Here is a 26564-nt window from a genome sequence, read left to right as displayed (position 1 = left end):
GATGAACATGCTGTGCTCCCAGGCTGCTGATGTTTCTTCATCAGAGAACCCAGTCCACCCAATTCCACCTTTCTTGCACACGCTGGACCATCTCTGGCTCTACATGTTCTACAGTTGCTGTCTTTCCAGTGTTCCTGCAACGACCTCTGTGTGCTGAGAACACCATGTCTATGCTTTCCAGTCCCAGATCTGAGCAGAGGTGGGATATGAGGAGGAAGGCTGCTGCTGGGTTCTACTTTCAGTGAGACCAGCGATGCCTGTTCCACCCCAAGCTGTGGCCAGATTGTACAATACTCTCCACATGAGTGCCCATGATAGTATCACTCTTTTCTTGAAGATGTTTCTATTCTATCCCTCTGTTATTAACACTATTGCACGATCAGTAGTTTGTTGTCTTTGTTATTATTTATAGTATTATTATATGTAATTAATTAATGCACAGTATGACAGTGCATGGTGTATTTTGTAGATGGTGTGTTTTGATCTTTACCTCTCAGTACCTTCTCTTGTTACTGGTCCTGATCTAAATCCCTCCTCCTCCTTCCACATCTTTATGTATTTTTATTTTTGGTTTGTGACCTGGTGTTGCTAAAGTTCCTTTCCAGGAAAGAGGCAATTGACATCATCTTTTGACAGTCCCAACAACAAATAGTGACATCTACCCTTTTGAATATCCCAACAACAAATAGAGGCACAATTCCTCCAAAGGACACTCTGGGGAGCCAACAAGTTTATTAGGCTTCCTTATAGAGCACAGGTAAAGGGTTACTTACAGGAATACAAATGTTTCTCACCCCAACAGACCAAACCTGGAAAGCCTCTGCCCAGCAGGGATGAGGGCTTCCCTGTAGCTATCTAGATGGAGCCCTTCTTTCAGTTCTCCCTAATCTATTTACATGCATAATTAAGGCAGAACTACATACAGTAGGAGGCAGGGGTGTGGCTCTCTACACCCTCCAGTATGGCGTTTAAACACTCAACAAGCCCCACTAAGATGGTCCTTTTGCAAAGGGGCACAGCCAAATGTCCCCCAGGATGGCAAGTGCTTGGCTCGGTTGGCTTGGAGGACCACAAATCCAGTGAGATTCTTTGGGGTTGCTTAGAGGAGCATGGGTGGAAGGTTGTTTTCAGGAGGATGAACACCTTACCATTGGTCATGAATGAACATTGGTCATTTTTGGCTATATGTTCTTATGCTCTTATGTGGGCATGTCTCTACCTCTCATACCTGGTAACAGAAGATAAATGCTGTATCTATTTGCTTAAATACATAGAGATCTCTTGCATATTGGTGGCAATACATACCCAAATGAAAAAGCTGCACAAAAGCTTAGCTGACCTTCCAGGTCTTTGCTATAAAATATTCGGTACTGTGGTTGTTTGACTATGTGAAGTGAAATGCATAATGTTGGCTCAAAGTTTGTCTATAATAAATTACTGTATGGAGAGTTTATTTCTAAAGATTGAGTTGAAGTCACATGGCCTATTATATATGTACACTGGTAGTCCATTAATCTAAAAAGGCGTTGCAAAGCAGCACCTCTTTGTGAAATGTTGTCCACACAAAATAACTCGTGACTGGATTTCCCTTAAGTTATTGCTGGTGCTTATCTCTGGGTGGACACATGATCAGGCATGAGCAAACTCTTATTCCCTTCATAATATCATGCCTATAATCCTAGTACTCAGGTGGCAGAGGCAGGAGGATTCCAAGATCAAGACCATCCTGGGCTACTTAACAAGACCCTGTCTCAAAAACCAACATGAAACACTTTATTATTTGATTTTTTTTCCTATCTTAAAAAAAACAATGAATAGGGATTGTTCTTTTTTTTTAAACCAGAAAATAAGATGAAAGTACTATCTTTTTTGGGGGAGTGGGAAAGTGCTAAATAAGAAAGAACTAAATTATTTTAACTTTCTAATTCTGATTTTTTTTTTTAAAGAAAGGTTACAAAGCATGCTTTCTAGAATTCTCCTCACTGCCTGGCAGCAGTTACATCCCTAGTTGAGGGAGGTTATATCCACCGCCTCACATGCTGCTGATGTTTGTAAGATTATTCTGTCATTGGATATTGAAAGGGGCCATGTGATTACATACTGCAGTGAGAGAGTAATGCATACCACATGACCGACTCCAAGATCATCCTGAGGAGAAGTTTCCTGCACATCTTAAGGATGTTTAGATGGAGAGGGGAGGATGCTACATGAGAGAAACAGGGGGAGGAGCTGAGGATGGAGGCTGGAGTGGGTGGGAGAGAGAAGCAATACCTGGTGGGAAGATTAAAAAAGATTTATTCATAGCTGAACTGAGATCAAAGCTGTACACTTGTAACCAGTGCAGAGGAAGGAAGTAAATCTGTTTTCCAGCAGTTTTATACATAGATGGGGAGGCTTTCTAGAATGATCTAGTGGCTGCCTTTGGGTTCTGTTTGCAGAGCAGGTTTAGTTACTGCCTGCCACAAAGAGTGTGGACATGAATCTTGGCTGTAGAAGACTTACCTAGAGCCAAGCAGCAGATAAATATGCAGTGTTGCCCCAGTAGGAGCAGGGGACTTCTTACAAAGAATGTTGCTCTGATGGATTAAAAGAACCATGGCCACTGTTGACAATTAATGCCTAATTTATGACCTTGGTTCTTTCTATACTGAGTGTAAAAGGTTGTTTATTTTTCTGCATATTCCTCATAACTTGCTTAGAATGAGTGTGCTTGGGGAGATTATTGTCTAGGTATAGAGTTTGTTGTTATGTGGTAACTTCATCCAACACTTCTGTTTATTCTTTTGTTTTTATTGCAAATGTTTGTAGCAAGCTGTAAGAAGCAGGGACGGTTAGGCTTTGCAAAGAAGCTCCTTTTTGGAAGAGGCAGGGATATGATACAGGCTGATAAAGGCAGCCACAGGAGTTCTCATCCTGTGAGTACTGGCCCCTTTGAGGGTTGCATCTCAGATATCCTGCATATAAGACACTCATATTACAATTCACAACAGCAGCAAAATTGCAGTTATAAAGGAGGAATGAAATAATTTTGTGATTGGAGTTGGAACTGTATGAAAGGGTCACAGCATTAGGAAGGTTGAGAACCGCTGCCCTTAGAGTCTTTAGTGACTTTGGAGGTTGACTTTAATGCAGCCTGATGATGATGGTGGTAATGATGATGATGATGATGACGGGGAGGAGGAGGAGGAGAGATGAGCCTTTCTTCAGAGCACTTAGCTGGACCATTCTGTTGCTGGTACAATGATGGGATTTGTTTTTTGTTTAATCTTTACTGGGTAAGTTTCCAGAGCATATTGCTGCCAGCAGAAATGGAAGAATAATCCTATTCATGTTATGTTTTTCATTGTTCTCTCTGGATTTTTCTTGAGGTGTGAAGTCACATGTCCTGTCTCCTTTCACCCCATTGACCACAAGGTGATGACTTTTGACAGGCAGGTGTCTGCTTAGTGTTTGTGTCTTCTGAGGACCTTCTGAGGCTCCATGAGGGCTAGAGCTGACCATCTCATCTGCCTCGTTCTCAGTACTCAGCAGAGGCATGCCACATAATGATGTTAAAAACAGAGGACCAGAGAGCTGGTTCAGCTGGCAAACTCACTTGCCAAAGTCTGAGTTCAATCTCTGGAACCCATGTCAAAAGCCAGATGCAGTGGAATGCATCTGTAATCCCGGCACCTATGTCAAGATGGCAGGAGGCTAGGCTGGAAGCTCTCCAGTCAGCTAGCCTGGAGAGAAGCCAGAGAAATGAGAGACTTCTTCAACAGGTGGAAGGCAGGGACCAATTCCCAGAAGTTGTTCTGGCCTCTACACATGTGCCCTACCTCCCCCACTAATTCTTTTTTTAAAGAAAGCAAAAGGACAGAATTTGTGCTGGAAGGTACAGAAAGAAAACGGCAATGAGGGCAACCAGACAGCAGATGCTGAGGCGATCAATTTGTCCTCAACGCCAGTTGGTTTAGGAAAATCTGGGGAGCTATGCACAACTCCATTTTATTTGTGTGGATTATAGAGGCTTCTAATTGTGTGACTATTTCTGTTATTCGATGGATTGAGAGTTTGTAACCAGCTTTTTAGAAGACAGCTTACTAGCCGCTTCCTAGTCCCAGAGCCGAGGAGACTGTTGTTATGTCATGGAGAATGACTCACATATTGGGCTCAGCTGTTTCTCTGAACTCTTATGATAGAGGAATGGGGAATGTTGGTATGGTTTTTTTTTTTTTTTTTTTTTTTTTTAAGGAGTACCTGGCTATCCTGGTATTCAGCATGTAATCCAGGTAGCATCAAACTCAAAGCAATGCTTTAGCCTCAGCCTCCTGTGCCATTATGCTTGGATCTCTTGTGTGTCTTAATTAGGGCTTTATTGCTGTGAAGAGATACAATGACCAAGGCAACTCTTAAAAGACATTTAATTGGAGCTGGATTACAATTTCTGAGGTTTAGTCCATTATCATCATGGTGGGAAGCATGACATCCTGCAGGCAGATATGGTGCTGGAGGAGCCAGGAGGGGACTGGGTGTGTTTTATGTTTTACACTGGCTGTAGCTTAAGCATTTAAGACTCCAGTGCTCCACCTCCATAGGGATACACTTACTCTAACAAGGCCACACCTCTTTTTAAAAAGATTTATTTATTTTATGTATGTGAGTACATTGTTGCTGTCTTCAGACACACCAGAAGAGGGCATCAGATCCTGTTAATAATGGTTGTGAGCCACCATGTGGTTGCTGGGAATTGAACTCAGGACCTTTGGAAGAGCAATCAGTGCTCTTAACTGCTGAGCCATCTCTCCAGCCCAAGGCCACACCTCTTAATAGTGTCATTCCTTATGGTCAAACATTCAAGCATATGAATATCTGGGGGCTATAACTATTCAAACCACCACAGTGTGATATTGGATGTTAGCTCCTGTATATTTTTCATAACTACTGATGAAAACAATAAACACATAATGTACATGTACTAAGGTCTGATGGCTGTAGGATAAAATGTGGTGTTTCTCATTGTGTATTTAAACTGCTCATTTGTCATGGTTAGATTAACTGCATGTAAAGCAGAACCTCCTATCAGATGAGCTGAAATCAAGGATACATTGAACAGTGTGGAAGACCCCTGCATACGCCTGTCCTCCAGCGCCTGGCTGCCACCTGGATCACAACGTCACTGAGCCCTCCTGGGTTTCTGAATCTGGCCTTGATGAGAACTCTTAAAGACACTAGGAGTGTAGTTTGTCTGAGCACTCGTTTAGGGTATGTGCACAAAGCAGAGTGAGGGTATTGACTCCTCCATTTGCCCAGTACCTTGCCTTCTCTAAATAAATCACACTAAGTACAGAGAGTGCTCACAGGCTACCAACCATGCTTAAAAAAATGGGTTTGCCAGTTAAGTCATTTTTTCATTGTTCTATTCTTTTTGTTTCCATTCCCTAATAGAGAATTTATTTAAAAAAAAATATATATATATATGAGAGAGAGAGAGAGAGAGAGGGAGAGAGAGAGAGAGAGAGAGAGAGAGAGAGAGAGAGAGAGAGAGAGAGAGAGAGAGCCATGCCATGTGGAAATAAAGGGCAAACTTTTAGAGTCAGTCCCTCCTGCCAACATTTGGCTCTTAGGATTCAAACTCTGGTCGTCCTGATTGACAGCAAGCACTAAGCACTTTAACCCACTGATCCGTTTCTGTACACCTTATAGATGTACATGGCATCAATCTGTAAACACTGTCTTAGAATTCTTAGCAAGTCGACCTCCCAGTTATTTTTAGAATGAGTGAATTGCAACTTTATCTTAATGGCTACATAGTATTTGAGTGTACAGACCATTTGTAACTCATTTTGGCTCTTGGGTGGTTTTCAGTTCCCCCTGCTGTGGTCCCTTTTGCATTTGTAGGAGCTGTCACCAGGAATGAGACTATGGGCTGATGAGAGAGGGGATCCTCAGCAGCCTCCTGTTCTTACCAAAGGGATTTCCTAGCTCACACTGTTGGGTGTGGTCTAATCCTGGCCTTCTTCCTCCTCCCTGTTGGGAAGCATTGGTTTTGGTGAGGCGTCCCAGTAAGAGATCCACTGTCTGGACCATCAGGAAGGCTGAGTACATTTTGCTGTCACCTCCTTGCATGGAAGTTCTTGGCAAGGCTTCAGTCTCAGTTGCATCTTTTCTAAGGATATGTGCAAGCCAGTCATACACATCAAGACCCTTTCTTATTGCTACCAGTAAAACCACTTCTCAATCTGAACTAACCATCACGGTGTCCAAGGCATATACGTGACACTCTGACTTCTCACACCTGATTTTAGAGATGACTATACAGAGTCATTCATGGTTCATCTCACAGGAAACTGTGAAGCTCAGCACTGGGAGGGATTGCTGACTTTGGAACTAAGGACCTGGCTTGAAAGCACCTCCCCAACACCCATGTGTGCATCCTTGAATGAGCTATGTTCCCTCTTCGATCCTGACTCTCCAGCTCCAGGTGGATCAAGAATGCCAAGTCCCTGCAGGTTAGACACTGTGATGGATGTCTTGCATGGCTTCATGCTCAGGGTCAGTCTGAGCATCAATAAGGAAAACAAATGCCTCAGGAAGTCCATTTCTGACCTGTTACCCTCATGGAATTCCAAGGAGAGTTTCTATGTAGCAAAGGCATTAGCCATATTAGGTCTGTGAAGTCCTTTTTAAGCTTTAGTAACTTTTCAATGTTTTTTGTTATTTGTTTTATTTTTCTTTTCTTTCTATTTTCTTTTTATGCATTAAGTCAGAGAGGGAGGCTGTGTTACATTGAATGGGAAAATCCTCCATAGGTGTGGGCATTTGGACATTTGGTCCACACTTGTTGGAATGTGGAAGTTTAGGAGTTCAGCCTTGCTGGAGGACATGTGTCATTGTGGGAAGCCTTTGGGATGGAAAGCCTCGCACCATTTTGCGTTTTCTCCCTGAGAATGTGAGCTCACAGCCTCATGTTCTGGCTGCTTTGCCTGTGACCCGCTGACATGCTTCTCTAACAGAAATTTTATCCTTCTGGAGCATAAGTGCAAATAAATTTTTCTGTAAGTCGCTTGGTCATGGAGTTTTATTACCGCGGTGAAAAGGTAAGTGAGACAGAGCAGTCTGCTCATCCATCCCATTTTCCTGGTGAGGAACAACATGCAGCGCCAGCAGAGAAAGCAACTCCTTAATGTTCAAAGTCAAGGGCACCCACTGGAGTGGTGAACACCTTTAATTTCAGCACTCAGCCAGCCTGGTCTATGCAGTGAGTTCTAGGACAGCCAGGGCTATGTAGAAAAGTCCTCTTCCTTCCTTCCTTCCTTCCTTCCTTCCTTCCTTCCTTCCTTCCTTCCTTCCTCCCTCCCTTCTTTCTCTTTCAATAAAAGGCTAAGGGCACCTGGAGATGAAAATAAGAGCAGATTAGACATACTGAACAGTTTCAGGTCAATGGTGTGTGCACTCCACCTGCAGATTCTGCTATTCTAGCGGAAAAGTTTCTCCACTGTCTACTTGCATGTTAGTCCTTTCATGTGTTGAGACCTTACAGGACCCCACTGTATAAAAATCCAGTGGAAGGCTTGGTGGAATTAATTTACTTTAGCTGTCCTGTTTTTAAGGGAAACAAGAAACCAATAACCCCACGTGACTGTTCTGACACTCGAGCTACACTTCCATCTTTCATTAAGTACTCCTGCAAACATTTGTGGTGCTTTTAAGATGCAATCCTGGGGCTGGAGAGATGGCTAAGGGGTTAAGAGCACTGGTTGCCCTTGCAGAGGACCTGGATCCAATCCTTAGTACCCACATGGTAGTTGATAACCATCTGTAACTTCAGCCCCAGGGGGTCCTTTTCTCTTTTCTGACCTCTGCAGCCACCAAGCACACATGTGGTACATATTCATGCATACAGGCAAAATGCTCACACATAAACTAAAATAAATAAATCTAATGAAATTAAGTAATCCAACCTGTGTAGCATGTTGATTTTGAATGATTCTGATTAACAGTTGCTATAGATACATGACAGTGTCATGAGGAATTGTTATACTGTTCATGTAACCTTCCCTAAGGGGGAAGGCATCCTAATGGACCATCTGCCCCTGGAGGCCAGGTCACAGATGTTCCTTGCCAGTGAGAGAGGGTTCCTTTGTAGTCAGGTATACTATCTGGAAAAATGTTAGGTGACATTTGTGCTTAATGGTCTATGTATCTATATGACAAATGGGCTCTCTTTTTATCTTGATAATGCCTCATTTTTGGTGGCCTTAGCCATGAAGATTAATTTTTAGAGTTTGGACACTCAACTCTAACTGTAGCTTTGGATTGTGGCCTGCAGATTGTCGTGAGGATGCTTTATGGCCTGATAGTTGCTCAGTTATCTTTTGAGTTCTCTCTTGGGATTGACACATTTCTGTTATCTTAACTACACTCTAACAAATCCCTTTAAACCTCAGGAAGTAAAGGCCCACCGCTGCAGAGTAGTTTTCCTGAGCTATCCTTTTCTGCAGAGTAGTTTGCCTGAGCTATCCTTTTCTGCAGAGTAGTTTGCCTGAGCTATCCTTTTTTACCTTTGGCCTGTGGTTTGTAAGTAACAGCTTTTTCCCTGGGTTCTTATGGACTCAGAGTAATGCCTCCTGGCCTCTTCTGAGTGATCACAGGACTGAATGGGGACAGTGAATGGAACTTTTGATTTCATATTCACTATTTATCATTGGCAAATGGCACCAGAGGCATAGAATTGTTTTACTTGCTGTGGGTTTTTATTACAGAGAATGTTTATGGCACATGGTGTGTATCAGTCACAATTGTCCTTTTGATGAACTTGTGGCTTGAGATTTTTATCTTTTCACTTTTTGGGAAACTTTTAAGAAAAGCTAAAAAATACTACCAATTGTACCAAGGAACCATAAAGAATTGAGTGTGTGCTGCTTTTTTTTTTTCATTTTACTTTTATTGGATATATTTTATTTACATTTAAAATGTTATCACCTTTCCTGGTGGTTTTCCCTCCATATAGCCCCTATCCTCTTACCCCTTCCCCTGCTTCTATGAGGGTACCCCCACTCTCCCACCCCCTCCCGCCTTCCCACCCTGACATTTTCTTATACAGGGGTACTGAGCCTTGGCAGACCCAAGGGCTTCTCTTCCCATTGATGCCCAGCAAGGCCATCCTCTGCTACATGTGCAGCTGGAGCCATGAGTCCATTCATTTGTACTCTTTGGCTAGTGGTTTAGTCTCTGGGAGCTCTGGTTGCTTGGTATTATTCTTCTTATGGAGTTGCAAACCCTTTCAGCTCCTTCAATCCTTTCTCTAACTCCTCCATTGGGGACCCTGTTCTCAGTTCAATGGTTGGCTGTGAGCATCTGCCTCTGTATTTGTTATGATCTGGCAGGATCTCTACGGGGACAGCTGTATCAGGCTCTTGTCAGCATATATTTCTTGGCATCGGCAATATTATCTGGGTTTGGTGGCTGTATATGGGCTGGATCTTCAGGTGGGGCAGTCTCTGGATGGCCTTTGCTTTGGTCTCTGCTTCAAGGTTTGTCTCCATATTTCATTTTGTGAATATTTTTGTTCCCCCATCTGAGAAGGACTGAAGCATCTGTACTTTGGTCTTCCTTCTTCTTGAGCTTCATGTGGTCTATGAATTGTATCTTGGATAATCTAAACTTTTGGGCTAATATCCACTTATCAGTGAGTGTATACCATGTGTGTTTTTATTGTGTTTGGGTTACCTTACTCAGGATGATATTTTCTACTTCCATCCATTTGCCTAAGAATTTCACGATGTCATTGTTTTTAATAGGTGAGTAGTACTCCATTATGTAAATGTACCACATTTTCTGTATTCATTCCTATGTTGAAGGATATCAGGGTTCTTTTGAGCTTTTGGCTATTATGAATAAAGCTGCTACGAACACAGTGGAGCATGTGTCCTTGCTATATGTTGGAACATCTTTTGGGTGTATGCCCAGGAGTGGTGTGGCTGGGTCCTCAGGTAGTACTATGCAAAAATTTCTGAGGAACTGCCAGAATGATTTCCAGAGTGGTTGTACCAGCTTGCAGTCCCACCAACAATAGAGGAGTGTTTCTTTTTCTCTGCATCCTCGCCAGCATCTGCTGTCACCTGAGTTTTTGATCTTAGCTATTCTGACTGGTGTGAGGTGGAATCTCAGGGTGGTTTTGATTTGCATTTCCCTGATGACTAAGGATGTTGAACACTTTCTTTAGGTGCTTCTCAGCCATTCCATATTCTTCTGTTGTGAATTCTTTGCTTAGCTCTGTCCCCCCATTTTTTAATAGGGTTATTTGGTTCTCCGGAGTCTAACTTCTTGAGTACTTTGTATATATTGGATATTAGCCCTCTATCAGATGTAGGATTGGTAAAGATCTTTTCCCAATCTGTTGGCTGCTGTTTTGTCCTAATGACAGTGTTCTTTGTCTTACAGAAGCTTTGCAGTTTTATGAGGTCCCATTTGTCTATTCTTAATCTTAGAGCATAAGTCATTGGTGTTCTATTTAGGAAAATTTCCCCAGTGCCCATGTGTTGGAGGCTCTTCTCCAATTTCTCTTCTATTAGTTTGAGTGTATCTGGCTTTATGTGGAGGTCCTTGATCCACTTGGACTTGAGCTTTGCACAGGGCAATAAGAATGGATCAATTTGCATTATTCCACATGCTGACCGCCAGTTGGACCAGCATCATTTGTTGAAAATGTTATCTTTATTTCCCCCCACTGTATAGTTTTAGCTCCTTTGTCAAAGATCAAGTGACTATAGTTGTGTGGGTTCATTTCTGTTCTTCAGTTCTATTCTATTGATCTACCTTCCTGTCTCTGTACCAATACCATACTGTTTTTATGACTATACTGGCTGGTTTTGTGTGTCAAATGACACAAGCTGGAATTATCACAGAGAAAGAAGCCTCAGTTGAGAAAAATGCCTCTATGAGATTCAGTCATAAGGCATTTTCTCAACTAGTGATCAAGGGGGGAAGGCCCAGCCCATTGTGGGTGATGCCATCCCTGAGCTGGTAGACCTGGTTTCTGTAAGAAAGCAAGCTGAGCAAGCCAGTAAGTGACATCCCTCCATGGCCTCTGCATCAGCTTCTGCTTCCTGACCTGCTTGAGTTCTAGTTCTGACTTCCTCTGCTGATGAACATTAATGTGGAAGAGTAAGCTGAATAAACCCTTTCCTCCCCAACTTGCTTGGTGGTCATGATGATTTGTGCAGAAATAGAAACCCTGACTAAGACAATGACTACTGCTCTGTAATACAGCTTGTGGTCAGAGATGGTGATTCTCCCAGAAGTTTTTATTGAGAATAGTTTTTGCTATCCTGGGCTTTTTGTGATTTCAAATGAATTTTCAAATTGTTCTTTCTAACTCTATGAAAAAATGAGTTGGAATTTTGATGGGATTGCATTGAATCTGTAGATTGCTTTTGGCAAGATGGCCATTTTTTTTTTCTGTATGAATTCTGCCAATCCATGAGCATGGGAGATCTTTCCATCTTCTGAGAGCTTCTTTAATTTCTTTCTTTAGAGACGTTAAGTTTTTGTCACACAGTTCTTTCACTTGCTTGGTTTGAGTCACACCAAGGTATTTTATATTATTTGTGACTATTGTGAAGGGTGTCATTTCCCTAATTTCTTTCACAGGCTATTTATTCTTTGAGTAGAGGAAGGCTACTGATTTGTTTGAGTTAATTTTATATTCAGCCACATTGCTGAAGTTGTTTATCAGCTGTAGGAGTTCTTAGGTGGAATATTTGGGGTCACTAAAGTATACTATCATATCATCTGCAAATAGCAATATTTTGACTTAGTTTTTTCCAATATTATCCACTTGACCTCCTTTTGTTGTCTAATTGCTTTGCTAGGACTTCCAATACAATATTAAATGGGTAGGGAGAAAATTGGCATTCTTGTCTATTCCCTGATTTTTGTGGGATTTCTTCAAGTTTCTCTCCATTTAGTTTGATGTTGTTACTGGTTTGCTATATATTGCTCTTACTATGTTTAGGTATGGGCCTTGAATTTCTGATCTTTTCAAGACTTTTAACATGCAGGAGTGTTGAATTTTGTTAAATGCTTTCTCAGCATCTAATGAGATGATCATGTGTTTTTTTTTTCTTTGAGTTTGTTTATATAGTTGATAGATTTCTGTATATTGAACCATCCTTGCATCCTGGGGATGAAGCCTACTTTATTATGATGGATGATCATTTTGATGTGTTCTTGGATTCAGTTTTCAAGAATTTTATTGAGTATTTTTGCATTGATATTCATGAGGGAAATTGGTCTCGTTTTCTCTTTGTTGGGTCTTTGTGTGGTTTAGGTATAATTGTGGCTTCATAGAAGGAATTGAGTAGTGTTCCTTCTGTGTCTATTTTGTGGAATAGTTTGGAGTGTATTGGTATTAGGTCTTCTATGAAGGCATGATAGATTTCTGTATTAAACCAATCTGGTCCTGTTTTTTTTTTTTTTTTTTTTTTTTTTTTTGGGAGACTTTTGGACTTTTGATGACTGCTTTTATTTCTTTAGGGGTTATGGGACTGTTTAGATGGTTTATTTGATCCTGATTTAACTTTAATACCTGGTAGCTGTCTAGAAAATTATCCATTTCATCCAGATTTCCTATTTATGTTGAGTATAGGCTTTTGTAGTAGGATCTGATTAAAAAAAATTTTTTTTCAGTTTCCATTGTTATGTCTCCCTCTTCACTTCTGATTTTGTTAACTTGAATACTGTCACTATGCCATCTGGTTGGTCTGGCTAAGGCTTTATATATCTTGTTGGTTTTTCAAAGAATCAGCTCCTCATTTTGTTTCTTTGTATAGTTCTTTTTGTTTCTACTTGTTTGATTTCAGCCCCGAATTTGATTATTTCCTGCCATCTACTCCTCTAGGGTGTATTTGCTTCTTTTTGATCTAGAGCTTTCAGGTGTGCTGTCAATCTGCTAGGGTATGCTCTCTCCAGTTTCTTTTTGGAGGCACTCAGAGCTATGAGTTTTCCTTTTAACACTGCTTTCATTGTGTCCATAGGTGAGTATGTTGTGCCTTTATCTTCATTAAATTCTAAAAAGTCTTTATTTTGTTTCTTTATTTCCTCCTTGACCAAGCTATCATTGAGTAGAGTATTGTTCAGCTTCCATGTGTATGTGGCCTTCCTGTTGTTTTTGTTGTTATTAAAGACCAACCTTCCAAAGTGATCTGATAGGATATATTGTATTATTTCAATCTTTTTGTATCTGTTGAGGCCTGTTTTGTGATGAATTATATGGTCAGTTTTGGAGAAGGTACCATGAGATGCTGAGAAGAAGGTATATTCTTTTGTTTTAGGATAAAATGTTTTATAGATATCTGTTAGATCCATTTGATTCATAACTTCTGTTAGTTTCATTGTGTCTCTGTTTAGTTTCTGTTTTCCTGATCTGACTATTGATAAGACTGGGGTGTTAAAGTCTCCCACTATTATTGTGTGAGGTCTAATGTGTGCTTTGAACTTTAGTAAGGTTTCTTTTATGAATGTAGTCGCCCTTATATTTGGAGCATAGACATTCAGAATTGAGAGTTCATCTTGATGTCTTTTTCCTTTGATGAGTATGGAATGTTCTTCCTTATCTTTTTTGATGACTTTTGATTGAAAGTTGATTTTATTCACTATTAGAGTGGCTACTCCAGCTTGTTTCTTGGGACCATTTGTTTGGAAAAAATTTTTCTAGTGTTTTACTCTGAGGTAGTGTTTGTATTTGTTACTTAGGTGTGTTTTCTGTATGCAGCAAAATGTCGGGTCCTCTTTATGTACCCAGTCTGTAATCTTTTTATTTAGTCTAAATATTTTTATTGGAGAATTGAATTTATTGATGTTCAGAGATATTAGGGATCAGTGATTGTTATTTCCTGTTATTTTTGTTGTTAGAGGTGAAATTATTTTTGTGTGGCTGTCTTGTTTTTGGTTAGTTGAAAGAAGATTACTTTCTTGCTTTTTCTAGGGTGTAGTTTCCCTCCTTGTCTTAGAGTTTTCCATTTTTGTTTTTTTGCAAAGCTGAATTTGTGGAAAGATATTGTATAAATTTAGTTTTGTCATGGAATATCTTGGTTTCTCCATCTATGTTAATTGAGAGTTTTGCTGGATATAGTAGCTTGGGCTGACATTTCTGTTCTGTTAGGATCTATATAGCATCTGCCCAGGATCTTCTAGCTTTCATAGTCTCTGTTGAGAAGTCTAGTATGATTTGGATAGGTCTGTCTTTGTATGTTACTTGACCTTTTTCTCTTACTGCTCTCTCTCTCTCTCTCTCTCTCTCTCTCTCTCTCTCTCTCTATATATATATATATATATATATATATATATGTTTTGTGCATTTGGTGTTTTAACTATTATGTGATCTGAAGAATTTCTTTTCTGGTATAATTTATTCAGAGTTCCGTAGGCTTCTTGTATGTTTATGAGCATATTTTTTTTTTTTTAAGGTTAGGAAAGTTTTCTTCTATAATTTTGTTGAAGATATTTACTGGCCCTTTAAGTTGGGAATCTTCACTCTGTTCTATACCTATTATTCCCAGGTTTGATCTTCTCTTTGTGTTCTGAATATTCTGGATGTTTTGGGTTAGGTGCATTTTGCATTTTTGACTGCTGTGTCATTGGTTTCTATGGTATTTTCTGCCCCTGAGATTCTCTCTTTCATCTGTTGTATTCTTTTGGTGATGCTTGCATCTATTACTTCTGATCTCTTTCCTAGGTTTTATATCAGGGTTGTCTCCATTTGTGATTTCTTTATTGTCTCTATTTCTATTTTTATACCCTGGATGCTTTTGTTCAATTCTTTTACCTGTTTGCTCATGTTTTCCTGTAATTCTCTAAAGGGTTTTTGTGTTTCCTCTTTAAGGGCTTTTACCTGTTTACCTTTGTTGTCCTGTATTTCTTTAAGGGAGTTATTGATGACCTTCTTAAAATCCTCTAACATCATCATGAGTTATAATTTTAGGTCAGAATCTTGCTTTTCTGGGTTGGGGTATCCAGGACTTGCTGTGCTGGGGCAAATGGGCTCTGATGATGCCAATTGGTCTTGGTTTCTGTTACTTAGGCTCTTGGACTTGCCTCTCACCATCTGCTTATTTCTGGTGTTACATGGTTTTGCTGATTTTGACAGTGGCTTGACCCTCTTGTAAGCCTGTGTGTCAGCATTACTGTGGGACTAGCTGTCACTCAGCAGTGTCTGGGTACAGAGAACTGTGGCACAGGGTCATCACTGGGTGCAGAAAGAAACTGGAAGTATTGTGTCCCAAACTGCTTCTCGATTCCTATGTTCTGAAGGCTCCAGATGGGTTTCTCAGAGCAGAAGTTGGGGTCTTACCTGTGCTCTCAGCTGTTTCAGTACGTCTGTGGGACCAGCTCTCTCCTAGTGGAGTCTGGGTATAGAGAGCTATAGCACAGTGTCAGCTCTGGGCACAGGTGGAAACCGAAAGGATCCTGTCCCAGACTACTCCTCAGTTTCTGTGTCATGTGTGCTTTGGTGGGTTCCTTTTGGGCCAGGCATTTGAGCAGAAGGTTGTCTCACCTTTGCTCTCAGATGTGTTAGCACTCCCGTGAGACCGGCTCTTTTTCAGGGTGGTCTGGATATAGAGTGCTGTAGTTCAGGGTCAGCTTCTGGTGCAGAAGGAAACCGAAGGATCCTGAGTATGTGCTGCTTTTAAGCTTTGTTTAGAAGTGTTAGATAAACTTTAAGCCTAAATTTGTGAAATACGATTTTGAGTCTGGTTATCAAATGTAAAACAACGATTTCAAAGATTCAAAACTTACACCAAACTATTCTACAAAAAACAGAGCATTGAGACCGAAGGCTGTAGTTCAGTTGTTAAAGTCTTTTATTATTTGTTATGTAGTGATATTTAATTGTTTGTATGTGTGTATCCATGTGTCTGCCACATGTGTGTGGAGCCCAGAAACAGGCTATGGATCTCTCTGTAGTTGTAGATACAGATGGTTGTGAGTCACCCAATATGGGTGCTCAGAGCCAAATTTGGGTCCCCTGCAACAGCTCTATATGCTTGCATCCTCTGAGCCACCTTTCTAGTCCCTTGGCGGTAGAATTCTTGTTTAGCATGGGTGACACCTTGCATTCTACTCCCAATGTCAAGTAAGCTGGGCTGGGTGGTACACAGCTGTACCTGGAAGGTAGAAGTGGGAGGGTTTGAAGTTCAGGGTCATCTTCAACTACAAAGCTAGTTTGAGGGCAGCCTGGGCTGCACAAGACCCTGTCTAAGTAAATTAACGTATGGATAAAGTATCCAGGTGTATGTATGTTGTTACTGCATATACTCTGCAGAACTTGGACAGAGTTTATAAAACAGTTACTGGTGATAAAAGGGTAACACAAGTTTGAATACAAATAGTTTGGCTCAACAAATAGTGAACTGGTAAGTGTTTGAATCTTTAAAATAATGTTAGTTTTTGATCCTTCAAGGCTCAGAGTACATTGCAGAAGAAAGGTTGGAAAGGATGTAAATAAGAATGATGGGAAAAGCTGTAAACTGCTGTCCTCTGCATATGATATGGCCATCCAATCCATGAACCCACAGCAGCCGTGACTATCTGCAAAAGACTCTTACCACACCAACTGGTCAACATTCTTGCATGGCTGGAGGCATGAGTTCATGAAGCCCCACCCCTAGCTGAAGAGCTATGGCCAAGTGATAGCTACTAGGGAGTCATTTTCAGGCTTGTTGCCCATGCCCTGGTAGATTGTCCTTTATCCATGGATAGGCAGGCAGCACTAACTGCACTTAGTGGGTTATAAAAAGATAAGAGAAGACAGGCCATTCTTTGGGACAGGTTCCTGGAAGAGAGGACCAGTGAATAAGATAATGAAGGTAGGAAAACTGGGGTCAGAAGGTCTTGCACAAGCTATGTCTTTATGCCAAGGAATATTATTAAGTCAGCATCTTATATACAGCCTGGGGAAATGGCAGAGTCCCAACAGAAAACTTTTATACAATAGGACAAAGTTAGCAGGAAGCTAATCAAGTAATGTTACACAAAGGGAACACAGAATATCTCAAGTGTGCCACAGATGAAGGACAGCAGCAACATTAGGGTTGACTTCTTAGTAACTGAAGTCATAGCTCTCCCAAGGCCCCAGGCTGCTCCTATACTTGCCATGGAAAGAGTTGGAACTTCCACCTAGCAGGGGGTTAGACCTCAAGGCAGAGGGACACAGCTGCAGTCATGGATGTATACAATGATACTTGTGCTTCTACCTTTGACCTCAGACTCAGCTGATCAAATTTTCAAGTGGAGGGACTTGTCCACATCCTGGCACTAAAGCTAGTTTACACTGAGATGTGGCAGCAATGTGACAGTACTGTCACCTCACTGCTCACCATGAGCTTTATCCAGGAAACCTGCCACAGAAAGGAACTCCTGCCTCTCTCTGTCCCTGGGCTGAATTAAAGGCATCATGAAGAGGAGAGCAGAGAGGGTTAGAGCCAGTGCTGTCTCTGGGTGCACACTATTACATCATTCCTAAAATAAGGACAATGATACAAATTTCCCAAACCTCCACCTTGCCTGGGCCCTGTGCAGATCTGTAGCAAGGGTGAGAAGTCATGAGAGTCTGACTCTTATCAAGAGCCAGGGTGTGTGTCTGGTGGCAGTGGACCTTGTGGTTCCTGGTCAAGCTCACTGAGGGCGATGTCTCATCATTTGTGTCCACCGTTGTTCAGTAGCATGGGGTTCGAGAATCTCTGCATGGACCCTTTTGAGATGTAAGGTTAATTTAGAATTGTTTGTCTGTGTTGATTTCTATCGGGTTTGAAGCCATGTGTCTTTGGATGGGAAATCTGAGTCAGCCTTTAGTTGTGGTGGGGGAATTCTGGAACCATCGGCCATTGTTGCACTTTGGCATAACAGTGTTTGAAAGGCAAGCAAAGTGCTCAGCACAAGCATTGGCTATGACCGTGGGAGTTACTGTACTCACTGGCCACACAGGACCAGGGCTGAGGACAATGGCCTGTACTGGAAGACCAGTGTGGCCCCTCAGCTCCTCCCAGGTGTGCACATCCAAAAGATTACAGACAGCAACGCCCCCAGCATGCACTATCTCACTGTGTACATCCCACGTGCTTTTCATGAACAAACTTCACAGTTGTGCAATGAGGCCACTTCCTGACCTCATCTTGCCTCTGTCCTTCCATGTATATCCAGGTTGTGAACCTACTTCTTTTAATAGTTTTTAAATTATATATTTTAGTAGATGGCATGTTTTACCTGCATCTATTGCTGAACTGTGTGCAGTACCCAAGGAGTGCAGACGAGGGCATCATTATCTCCTAGGAACTGGAATTACAGAAGGTCATGAGTCACCATGTGGGTGCCGGGAATCAAACTCAGGTTCTCTGGAATGAGCGGCCAGTGCTCTTGAGCTGAGCCAACTCTCCATCCTTGCTTGGTGGTCTGACTTGGACTTCATAGCATGTGCTCATCAGTGATGCAGCTGCTTGGTATGTCTTTCTATTGATGGTCTAATAACTTGCTTGTTCTCCTGGGAAACCAAGCCATTGCCCAAGAGATGTCATCACTTATACATAATGTTACTTAATTGTCTCAAAACACACATTAAAGTGAGTTTTTTGAGTGTTTCAGAGCATATACTTAGACCACTCTGAGCCTGTTCGTTGTGCTTTCCAAATATATAAATATTTGGACAATAAAGTTAGAAAGTGGGAGGTCCCATGATGCTCTCTTCTGTATCTTCAAGTCACTGTCTTTCAGATATGACCCTTCATATGGCACCAGTGTTAGCAATGTGACTTAGTGTCCTAGCATGGGCAAGACAAGAGCAGGTTTGCCTTCTTGGGAGCCATATTGCAGGAGGTGTGGGGTGTTGAGAGCACAGCTGGCCAGATGTGTGAAGTGTTGGCAAAGGAAAAATACACAATCGGTTCTTTTTTTTGGAATGACTGACCAGCACATCAGGGATGTGTACTATAGTTATAAGGCACACAGGTGCTTAAACCATGGATTCAGAAATGGGGACTCTGAAGAGATGCAAAGTATAGTAGGCAGACAAGAACAAATGCAGAACAAGCAAAACAAACAAACAAACAAACAAACCAGCACAATGCAATACAACAATCAAAAAATAACCACTGTGTGACGACAGTGTGGTATATGCCCTATTAGATTCCTTGTTTTTAAAACTCAGTATTTCTTTATTTCTGACTTGATAGAATTGTATGGAAACTTTCTCAAAACATCTAGCATAGAAATCATTCATTTTATTTTATCTGTTTGTATTTGAGACAGGCTCTTTCTACATAGCCCTGGGTGTCCTGGAACTTGCTATGTAGACCAGGCTGGTCTCAAACCACAGAGATCCACATGTGTCTCTGTCTTTTAGTGCTGGAGTTAAAAGTGAGTGCTTCCATGCCTGGAAAAACTATTCATTTTAAAGGTTGTATTTAATGTTGCAGACCTGGCAAATTGTCCATCCATTCCCTTACCGATGGTTCTCCTTCCCTCATGAGAATTTCTATGCTTTGAAGCAGTTTATGTCCTCATGTATTTGTCTTCCTCACTGTGGCAAAGGCCACCACAGATGAGTGTACCTGGTTGAGTGGGACCCACATTTTACAGGGTCTCATGCAGCCCAGAGTTGTCCTCAAACTCACCGTGGAGCTGAAGATGACTTTGAACTGACTCTACACGTGTGAGCCACCACACTCCTTTGTGCAGCGTTGGGGATGGAGCCCTGGGATGTGCGTATGCCAGGCAGGCTCTCTGCCCACCAAGCTGCATCTCCAGTGGCTGTATTTCCCTTTCCATATGCTTCCATAGTGCTTTCTAGCAAGGCTTTGACTCCTCCTCTGCAGCCAGCGACTGAGAGTGTCACTTGTAATCGGAATGAGATCTCTTCAGTGTCCAACTGGACACAAAGTGAGAGTTCATTGCTGCTGATCTCTGTGAACATCAGGTTGTAGGAACAGTTGATCCATGTCCTCTTGGCTATTTGCTTTCTCTCTTTGGCACATAGCTTATCTTTTACCTGGGTCATGACTAGTCTGTTCTTATTTAAATAGAGCTGATCATGTAGAGTAGACATCAAGCCTTTGTCATGTTATAATAAATACTTAGACCAAATATGGTGTTCATCTCTTGGCTCTCTCTGTGAGCCAGTTCCCCAAAGGATCATAGCAGCACACCAAGTCTCATTCTTAAAGATTCGGCTAATTGCTGTGCCATAGTAACCTACCTTCTGGAAGGATCATGGTGACTTTTAGTGTCAGCGGACCAATGTAGTTGCCTTCAGGAGTGGCAAGGTGCTTACATGCCTACCACTCATGAGCAGGTGAGTGTCAACCTTTACTTGAGTGTTCAGTAGTATGTGGGGGACAGCTGGGTTACTGGAAGCTCTGACCTTCTGGAAACAGGGCCCTGAATCCCATATTTCTCTTTTCAGAAATTGTGCCACTCTTAAAGCCGCATCCTCCTATTGTGGGCAAGGTGACTCATCACAGCATCGAACTGTATTGGGATCTGGAAAAGAAAGAGAAACGGCAAGGACCACAGGAGCAGTGGTTTAGGTTCTCCATTGAAGAGGAGGATCCCAAAATGCACAACTATGGTGTCATTTACACGTAGGTGTAGGAGCAGCTGTTCATACTTCATCTTGCTTTCCCAGGTCACCGAGAACCCTCAGCTCCTCTGAAGTTAAGGGCTGAACCCATGGACTCTTGGTATGAGCATTAATAGTCAAGATGAGAATGAACCCCAGTAACTGAGAGGAGCTTTGACTCCAGAAGTGTGCTAGTGTATTTACCTATGGCAACAATGCAGAGATGGAAAGACAAAGTAACAGGACAGAGTGAGCTGTGGTTCCCTTCGGGCTGTTCTGTGTGTGGATGCCAGGTGAAACACCTCTAGTATGCACCAGCAGACTGCTCTAATTTCGCCTGACACGATTGTCCTCAACTCTTTCTACCCAGAATGGCCTCCATCTCAGTCTTGGAGCCGGGTGTGCCCCACATCAGGGCCTTGCTTCTTAGTTTAATTAACATTTTCTTCTGATTTATTTGGCCCCATCTTTCCCAGAACATGAACCCTAGATGAAGTTCCCTCTTCCACACCTCCCTTCTTGCTCTGAAGGCCACAAAGCTTGCCAGCCCTCCCACCCATTCAGGGGCTCGGGAGCATTGTGCTGGGGTTCTCCCACATGGTGGCTTGTTCTTTTCAGTCATCCCACCAGTGTTTAGAGGATGGCAGGACTTCTGGCTTGTGCAGTACTCTGTCACAATTCCTAGACCACTGCCTGCAGGCTGCAAGCCCTCACAGAGTTATGGCTTTTACACAAACAAAGTGCCTCAGAAGGGGACTCTGTCTTCATGTTAGCGGTGCCTTAACTTCCTTTGGCCGCTCAGCTTTTTGCAAAATAAAGTCACTTCTTCCTGAGACTAAGTAATACCAGAAAGAAATGCTAGTGTGGTCTCTCTTAGCCTTTACTGTAGGCAGTACAGGGATTAGCACAGAAGAGCCTGCAGACCCTCCCCTTCCTGTTCCGGGTGCTCTGGGACACAGTAGTGCAGTAGATCCCACACTAGCAGTGATTCGGGCAGGATCCAGAATGCTTGGCCAGCTACCTGTCTGTCCTTTCCTCCAGAGGCCTTCTACCCAAGTGCTGAAGTGGGGATGTGAGGGACAGCCTGGATGGTGAAGATGTATCTCCAGGCTTAAGTCACAGTGTCCCCTCCTCCCTCCCCAGTGCCATTCTTTCCCCTTCCCACCTTTTTTAGTTGTTACTTAAGTGGTAATATCCTGATATTTGAGAAGCACTTCCCTGTATTAAAAAATAGTATCTGAAATATAGTTACCATATGAAAATAATTTTGGACCTTGAATCCCTGACGCAGGTTTCTATTGTGATAAACCCCACGACCAAAAGCAACTTGGGGAGGAAAAGGTTTATTTCTGCTTACACTTCCACACCGTGGTCCATCATGGGGGGAAATCAGAGCAGGAACCTGGAGGCAGGAGCTGTTGCAGAGGTCATGGAGGAGTGTTGCTTACAGGCTTGCTTTTCATGCTTGCTTACCTTGCTTTCTTACACTCCCAGGACCACCTGCCCAGGACTAGCACAGCTCACAATGGGCATGGGCTCTTCCATATCAATCATTAATAAAAAACAAAACAAAAACGCATCATAGGCTTTCCCATAGGATATCTGGTTAAGCATGTTTGCAACTGAGGTTCCCTCTTCCAAAATGACTTTAGCTTATGTCAGATAAACAAAAAATAGCCATCAAGTCCCTAAGATTTTTTACAAATAATGTCACGTGGTCTGTTATGAAGGTGGTTTTCTTTAAACATATATATGCATAATATAAAATGTGTATGTGTGTATGTATGCATGTATATGTGTGTATGCATGTGTGTGTGTATGTATGTGCAGCTATACATACCCATGGAGGGCAGAGGAGCATGTTGAATACCCTGCTATTTTGGTCTATCCCCTATTCCATTGAAACAAGTTCCTTCATTGACACCCAGCTTGCCCTCCAGCAATGGCCACCTGCTCGACTGACTGGCCAGCAAACCCCAACTATCCTCCTGTCTCTCCTCACGCTGGTGCTGGCATTACAGGTTCATGGGGCCACAGCCAGCTTTCTAATGTAGGTGCTAGGGATCTGAACTCAGGTCCTGATGCTTTTATGACAAGTGCTCTTTTTTACCCACCAAACCATCTTTCTGATCTTTAAATTATATTTTAAGTGTTTTTATGGAGGAAGGAAAAGACAGAGCCTTCTACTTGTCTGACTTGTGCGTGGCCAGAACATGAGAACCTGTCCTGTTTGTGTTCTTTTGCCACTTCTTGGCCTGCCTTCTCCTTCCCTCCCTCCTTCCCTCCCTCCCTCCCTCCCTCCCTCCCTCCCTCCCTCCCTCCGTCCCTCTCTCCCTCCCTCCCTCCCTCCCTCTCTCCCTCCCTCCCATTTCCTTTTATGCCGAGTGCCCAAAGTTTATCTAAGGAGACACCAGTCACACGCACCAGCCTCCGGCTGATGTAGTGTCTGTGTCATTTCACCTTGGCCCCAGAAACCTGGCTGTGGTCTGGTCAGAGAACAGTCTTGAATAGTGGCCTGCCATCCAGAAGTGGTGGCATCACTTGCATACACTGGCTCCAAGGGTCTTTTGGTGAAAGGTTTTATCCCTTGAAAATTGTGCACATGTGTCTGACCACTAGGTGGCAGACTTGGACCGCAGCAGTTCCACATCATTCCTCTCCTCCGGCCTCATTCTACCATTAAAGCTGGCAAATGCCTTCCTTACTAGGATGGTTATCTAGTGCACGGTGTGGTCTTGGGTGCTTTCTCCTGCCTGGAAGTTTGGCTCTGGTCCATCAGCTCATTGTAGTCTGCATCTCTGGAGTGCTCTTTGTCTTGAGTTTCCCTTATAGTTCTCAAAAGTACAGTTACCTAGTTTTGTGGTTTTCCCCTTTGCTCCCCTTCACGAGGCCAGGGCATTCCGCTCCATTTCTGTCTGGTTTCCTATGTGTTCTAGGCCCTGAACGGCCCAGACTTTACCAGTGAGACGAGTCTTCTTGCTTTCTGTCTTTTCTTTCTACCCTGAAGGTTGATTTTTTTTAAAACTCTCTCATTTGTCATATCATCTCACGTGGGTCTTTTTTGCATGAAGGATGAAGGTTATGGTCCATGAAGTCTGGCTCCTAGGGCGTTGTTTAATCATGTTCCACTGTGAAGGTTGTTTTCTTTTAAAGCTGTGTGTTTGTGTGTGTGCATGCGTGCATGTGTGTGCACAAATGTACTTGTATACACATATTTGTGTTGTCTGTCTCTTTGTATGGTATACATGGTGCATGTGTGTGCAACTTGCTCATACATGCTTGATTACCTCTTATTTCTGAGCACAAACTTTCTCTGATGTAGGTACTTCCTGTTTTTAAACATGCTTTGGCATCCTCTCTCTGTTTCTTGTTCTCCTCCATCACTCTGTCCCCGTGTCCATCAACTGAAAATCTCCCTTGCTATCTTATAGTTGCCCTTCCTTGCTGTGACAGTTGCCACCCTCTAGGATTTTTTTATCCATGCCACTGTCATGAATTACTGAGTATCCATGACATTGCGAACACTGTTCCAAAAGCCAGAGTTGTGGCACAGGAGTCAGATAGGAATTCCTCCTGAGAGAAATGCCTGGGAAAAGAGGCATGCAAGTAAAAATGCATAGTGTGTTGGGTACTAGGTCCTAAAGACGAAATCAGGGGGCAGGTTAGGGGACTGAGATCAGGATTAAGGGCCTGAAGCAAGTGTGGGGTGGGACTTTCCAGGCCAAAGCAGTGCCGATCAAGAATGGTCACAGAGGAACTCGGAGAAGTGGACTGGGGGTAGTGGTGAGGTTGACAAGGTAGCAAGAGGTGACCATGTGGCTGTGACTGACCGACAGCACTGGCTTTTACTAGAAAGAGGTTGGGGAAGCAAGTGAAGTTGTTAATCCAGAAGAGGCAGGGTCTGTATGGTCTGTGATGGCCACTGTGGATGATGAGGCAGTGGGAGGAGGGGCAGTAGGCAGCAGAGAGGGTTAATCAGGAAGCTTGTGTGATAATTGAAAGGGGAGAGAGCACAACAGTGTGTGAACTGGCTGAACACAGGATGCTTTTAATGGTAGATTTAAAGCATTTACAAGTGGATCGAGGCTCAGGCTTGTAGTCCCAGGTGCTTGGAGGCTGAGATGGGGGTGGGTGGGTGGGGTAGTCACTTGAGGCCAAGAGATGGGGACCAGCCTAGACAGAATTCCAAGGCTTTATCGCTAAATCCAAAACAGAACACCTTAAAATTTGCCAGTGCACTAGAGATCTCTGTTACCTATGGGCTTTGATTGAATGTTGACAAGCAAGGAAGACTATATGTAGGCTTGTACGTGTGCACACCACACCCACACACCCACACACTCACACACTCACAGGCATGCCCACCCATACCTTAGGGGACCAACCCTTCCCAAACCATAGTAAGGATGTCACTTAGCAATACAGTCTAGCTTTTCCTAGGAACAATCTGCTCCAGTCTGATCCATCTTTATTTTCTAGATTACAATTTTCAGCCCATGTAGTATTTCAGGACATTTATTCTGCTTGGTTTAGAGAGTTCACATTGTGGTGAGTGTATTCATTTTTCTTACACTTGTCCGTTTTTTAAAATTTAAATGTTTTTCTTTATGCCATAGGAACCATTTCTTTGTTATCTCATATTGGTGTATAACCAACAGTGTATCCGTCTGTCTGTCTTCCGGCTGGCCCATGATGGCACTGGCTTCTGCTCCATGAACTTTGGCAGGCACAATAGTGCTTCTGTTGGCTGGAAGCTGGTATGCAGGACCCTTCCTAGACTTGTCTCTCCATCACTGCCTGCCACATACTAGTGGTTCCATCTTACCATGTGGCTTCCCTTCCTCTCTACAGTAGGGAACTGGAACTTTTCATGGTGGCTAACTCCCAATGGCACCAGTGTGAAAATGACAGGCTTCTCATCACCCAACCTCAGCATTACCCAGCTCCCCTCCTGCTACCTCGCTCCTGTTCCAGGGCACAGGATTCGACTCTTGTTTGTGTTTCTGCATTGATGGATGGGCAACCTTTCTGAGCATGCACCTTCTTTTGAATGGAGAGGAGTAGCTTTACAAATAAAAGATGCCAGAATGGGGCTGAGTTTGCCAACGGGGCGGGGGGGGGGGAGGGAACAGGGCCTGATTTAGAGAGGTCTAATGCTCAGATTATTATTATTATTATTATTATTATTATTATTATTATTATTATTATTGGCTTTGTTGAATTTTGGTGCCTGAAGTAACTTTATGGTGCAAGTTACTAATTTCTTCTAAAATCTCAATTTTGGATGAGCACCAAGGAGAAAAAGCCTTGGTAAATGAGGAGTTGGGTGATGTAGCTGGATCTCACTGGGGCATCTTTTCTCACATGCCTGGATCTGACACCTCCTATGTACACTCTGCTTGAGGCACACAAGACTTTCATCCTGGGGCTGAACCTTTGAACCTAACATTTCATTCTGACACCTCTTGTCTGTCATAGAAGTCAGAGACCTTCCTTGCAGGACACCATGCAACCCTCTTTTCTTCCACCCATCGTTCCTCATGCAGGGGAACAAATTCCGGAGGAAGTCAGCCTTTGGGCTCTGGGTGGGATGGGGATGGGAAGGTAAAGGCTACTGCTTCACCAGAAGTCAGGGTGGCTCTGTTCTGAAGCCACCCCTCTAATGCCACATCTTGGAGAAGAGACTGATTTTCTAGTGGGCTCTGGGGATGAATAAATGAGACCTTGAGTAACAGTCGAGGCCTCTCTTTATTCTGCAGCCATGTGTGTTCAGGCGAGCTTCTATCAGCCACAATGCCTACTCCAGGAGTTAGGGACCACAGGATGTTGAATGCTTTAACTGAGTCTTGAGCTTATCCGGGTCTGCCTGGCCCAACACCTTGCAAGAAATGGGCATAGGATACGTTTGAATTGCATAGAACAGAACTTGTGTGTAAATATTTAGGTTGAGTGTAAACATTCTTAACAGTTA

The 26564-nt window shown here is 42.8% G+C and overlaps 1 protein-coding gene across 1 annotated transcript in view; it reads left to right on the top strand.

Moving 5' to 3' along the window:
- Positions 1-26564, top strand: part of FANK1 (fibronectin type III and ankyrin repeat domains 1) — a gene marked incomplete at its 5' end in the record, with an annotated part of 129786 nt that overhangs the window by 83412 nt on the left and 19810 nt on the right. The window contains one exon of the mRNA XM_080912986.1: positions 20438-20615. Coding sequence (XP_080769112.1) covers positions 20438-20615 — 178 coding nt within the window. The remainder of the gene's footprint in view (positions 1-20437; positions 20616-26564) is intronic.

The sequence above is a fragment of the Micromys minutus genome (assembly GCF_963924665.1).
Source record: "Micromys minutus genome assembly, chromosome: 2".
Taxonomy (NCBI): Eukaryota; Metazoa; Chordata; class Mammalia; order Rodentia; family Muridae; genus Micromys; species Micromys minutus.
Note: the sequence above shows the minus strand (reverse complement) of the source record. Positions and strands in the feature narration are given on the sequence as shown.